Source organism: Octopus bimaculoides, chromosome 7, assembly GCF_001194135.2.
Source record: "Octopus bimaculoides isolate UCB-OBI-ISO-001 chromosome 7, ASM119413v2, whole genome shotgun sequence".
NCBI classification, from domain to species: Eukaryota; Metazoa; Mollusca; class Cephalopoda; order Octopoda; family Octopodidae; genus Octopus; species Octopus bimaculoides.
Window position 1 is genome coordinate 40,791,503 of NC_068987.1, and position 3,355 is coordinate 40,794,857.

The following is a 3,355-nucleotide window of genomic DNA, read 5'->3' on the forward strand; positions in this document are numbered from 1 at the left end:
ATAAACTGTTTGATACCCAAACAATAATTTTCTATGTATCGTGGCCAGTGTAAAGGTCGGGGATCCAAGTAGAATATCTTTAAAAATTGAAAACATAAGAAAAAAAGGAAAAATTTGAGTAGCCAACTTAATAAACATTGAAAGTTGACCCAGATGAGAAATAGAAGAGAAATATAGAAAAGGACATAAAATCAGAGCAAATTTAAACCAAAAAGTAGCACCAGAGGGGAAAATCAAGACTAACCTTAATAGTCTTGTCATTTTTTTTTTTCTTTTTCACAATTTCACATACATTTTCAATGAAAAACATTTTGGTACATTTATACATTAATGAACTATTATTTATTTATATTTGATTTATTATGATTCAGTATTTTTATGAAGAGCTTCCCCAAGATGGACAGGAGGGTGATGTCCCTGTGGTTGCTGTAAATGAGTTGGATGCCCTTTTGTTTCCAGAAAGGGAGGATGATGCCCTGGGTCTGATCATTTGGGAGCCACTCTAACATCCATACATGATTGATGATGCAAGCAAGCTGCTGGACCATGTTTTCACCACCCATTTCTACATTTCCACAGTGATAGTGCAAATTCCAGAGCTTTGTGGTTGTCAAACTTTTTCAGGGCAGCACTGATTTCATCAGGAGTGACAGGATCAAGTCTGCAAGTGTCGTTGATTGCAGCTGTGTTTGCAGTGATGGTTAGACTGTGATTGATTGGGTCAGATGGCTGGACGTAATTGGAGAAGATCTCCAGAAGTTCGACACCACCTTGGAGGATGCAGAAGGGCTGGCATGAGACCGCCAGCAATGGATAGCACTGGTGGATATGATTGGCTCTATGCATGATGACACCTCTGAGACCACTAATTTAGAATGACTAACCTTAATATCTTTGTGGTTTTCTTTTTGTGACCCAATGGAATTGGAAAGACACATAAAACACTTCATCCACCACATGCAATTATCTGGCTACAACCAAAAGAACAGAATTAGAGTGTACAAAGAAGCCAGGGATAAGTACAAGGCCATCAAAGAGAGTGATGCAAATTGGATCTGTTTGCTACATGAGTAAATCCTGGAACAGTACAGAAAGGGCCAGAAAAAAATATATAAGGCCAACTCATGGTATGACAACAAAAAATACCAGAGTGTCATGTTCATCGATGCTACCCCTGGTGGCGAAATGGCATACTTTTTTTAGAAAAGCATTAGATGAGGTAAATCTATGGATTAAAGTAGTAGAAAGGCCAGGAACCCCCATAAAATCCCTGACCTGTAGAATTTATTCTTTCGATAGGTCCCCATGTATGGAGAACAATTGTATACTATGTAGGATGAACTCACAGGTTAACTGTAAGATTAGAAATGTAGCTTTCAGCTCACAGTGTACTTTAGTACAGTGCAGAAACAAGACAACACTCCACACATTGGGGAGATGGTATGCAGCATAGAGGAGCACAAAGAGGAGAAAAGCTCGTCAGTGCTCTACCAACATGCTCAAGTAGAATATAGAAGCTCAGTTAATAACAGAGGTTAAGGTATAATCAATTCATAGAGCAAACATGACTTTTAGACAGATTACGGAGGGAACACACATAGTAATAGACAGATGAAGTCTCAACAAAAAACATGAATGGAACAAGAACACCCACCACCACCACACAACATGACAACTAAAGACAGAAGCGAGGAAAAAACACAGAGATACAAACAGTGTAATACATACAAAAGACAAACATGCACAAACTTATGATGAAATAGAGATAAATAAGTAAATAAAAAAGAAAAAATAAAGGACATGGATGTAAACAATAGAGTAAGCAAACCCATATATATACACACAAACACACTTACAGTAACTTCACAAATGGCTGCAACAACAACATGAGCAACAACAAAAACTATGATGGCATAACATAAACAGACGCACAAACACAGAAAGATACAAGAACAATAACAAAATAAGGGTCAAAAGCAGCAGCAACAGCCACAGAAGAGAAAATGTGAGGGGAGGGTCGACATACCGAATATTGGTACCACTAGGAACAATGACAATAACAGTAACAACCATATAAAAAGCATGGATACAAATAGTGTACTGAGCAAGCCCATATACACACATAAGCACACATGCAAAACAGGACATGTATACACACATATATGTGTGTGTGTGCATGTGCACATACACACACACACACTGACAGAGACACAAATGCATGCATAGAAGGACAGAATGGACTTAGCGGACCAAGAGTATATAAAAGGATGAAGGGGTCGCTGAAGAAGTCACAGATATGGGATGAAAGAGTTGCAGGCAACGGACATAAGTGAAACAATAACAATAAAAAATGAGTGAAGAACGAATATGTAGTGTGTGTGTTTATTTGCCCCAATGACAATCTTGAAATATAATAATATATACATATATGTAAATATATATATACAGGCAAAGGCATGGCTGTGTGGTAAGAAGCTTGTTTTTTAACCACAGGGTTTTGGGTTCAGTCCCGCTGCATGACACCTTGGGAGTGGATTTGAGAGACAAAAATTGAAAGAAGCTTGTTGTATGTATGTATGTGTGTGTGTGTGTGTGTGTGTCTTTGTGTCTATGTTTTGTCCCCCTACCAATGTTGGTGTGTTGACATCCCCAGAATTTAGCAGTTCAGCAAAAGAAGCCTATAGAATAAGTACGAAGGTTAAAACAATAAGTCCTGGAGTTAATTTCTTTGACTAAGAAACCCTCATATGACTGAAACAAATAAAAGAATAAAACAAAAAATATATATATACATATATACATGCATACACATATATATATTTACATATATGTATAAATTGTTATACATCAAAATCAAATCAAATCACATTCAAATAGAAATTGTAGTTGTGATCCCTGTGCCGGTGGTACATAAAAAGCACCACCCAAACATAGCTGATGCCAGCGCCACCTTGACTGACTTCTGCGCTGGTGGCACGTAAAAAGCACCGTTCGATCGTGGTCAATGCCAGTCCCCTCTGGCCCCTGTGCCCAGTGACACATAAAAAAGCACCCACTACACTCTCAGAGTAATTGGCATTAGGAAGAATATCTAGCTGTAGAAACACTGCCAGACCAGACTGGAGCCTGGTGCAGCCTCCTGGCTTCCCAGACCCCAGTTAAACTGTTCAACCCATGCCAGCAAGGAAAACGGACATTAAACAATGATGATGATACATATAAATACACACATATATACATGCATATACATACATATATATACACACACATATATATATATATCTATATATATACACACACACATATATATATATATATATATATATATATATATATATATATATATATATATATA

At 37.4% G+C, this 3,355-nt stretch overlaps 1 protein-coding gene across 1 annotated transcript in view; it reads right to left on the minus strand.

Moving 5' to 3' along the window:
* Positions 1-3,355, minus strand: part of LOC106869388 (fatty acyl-CoA reductase 1) — a 422,225-nt gene that overhangs the window by 1,281 nt on the left and 417,589 nt on the right. Inside the window, exon 7 of the mRNA XM_052969410.1 lies at positions 7-77. Coding sequence (XP_052825370.1) covers positions 7-77 — 71 coding nt within the window. The remainder of the gene's footprint in view (positions 1-6; positions 78-3,355) is intronic.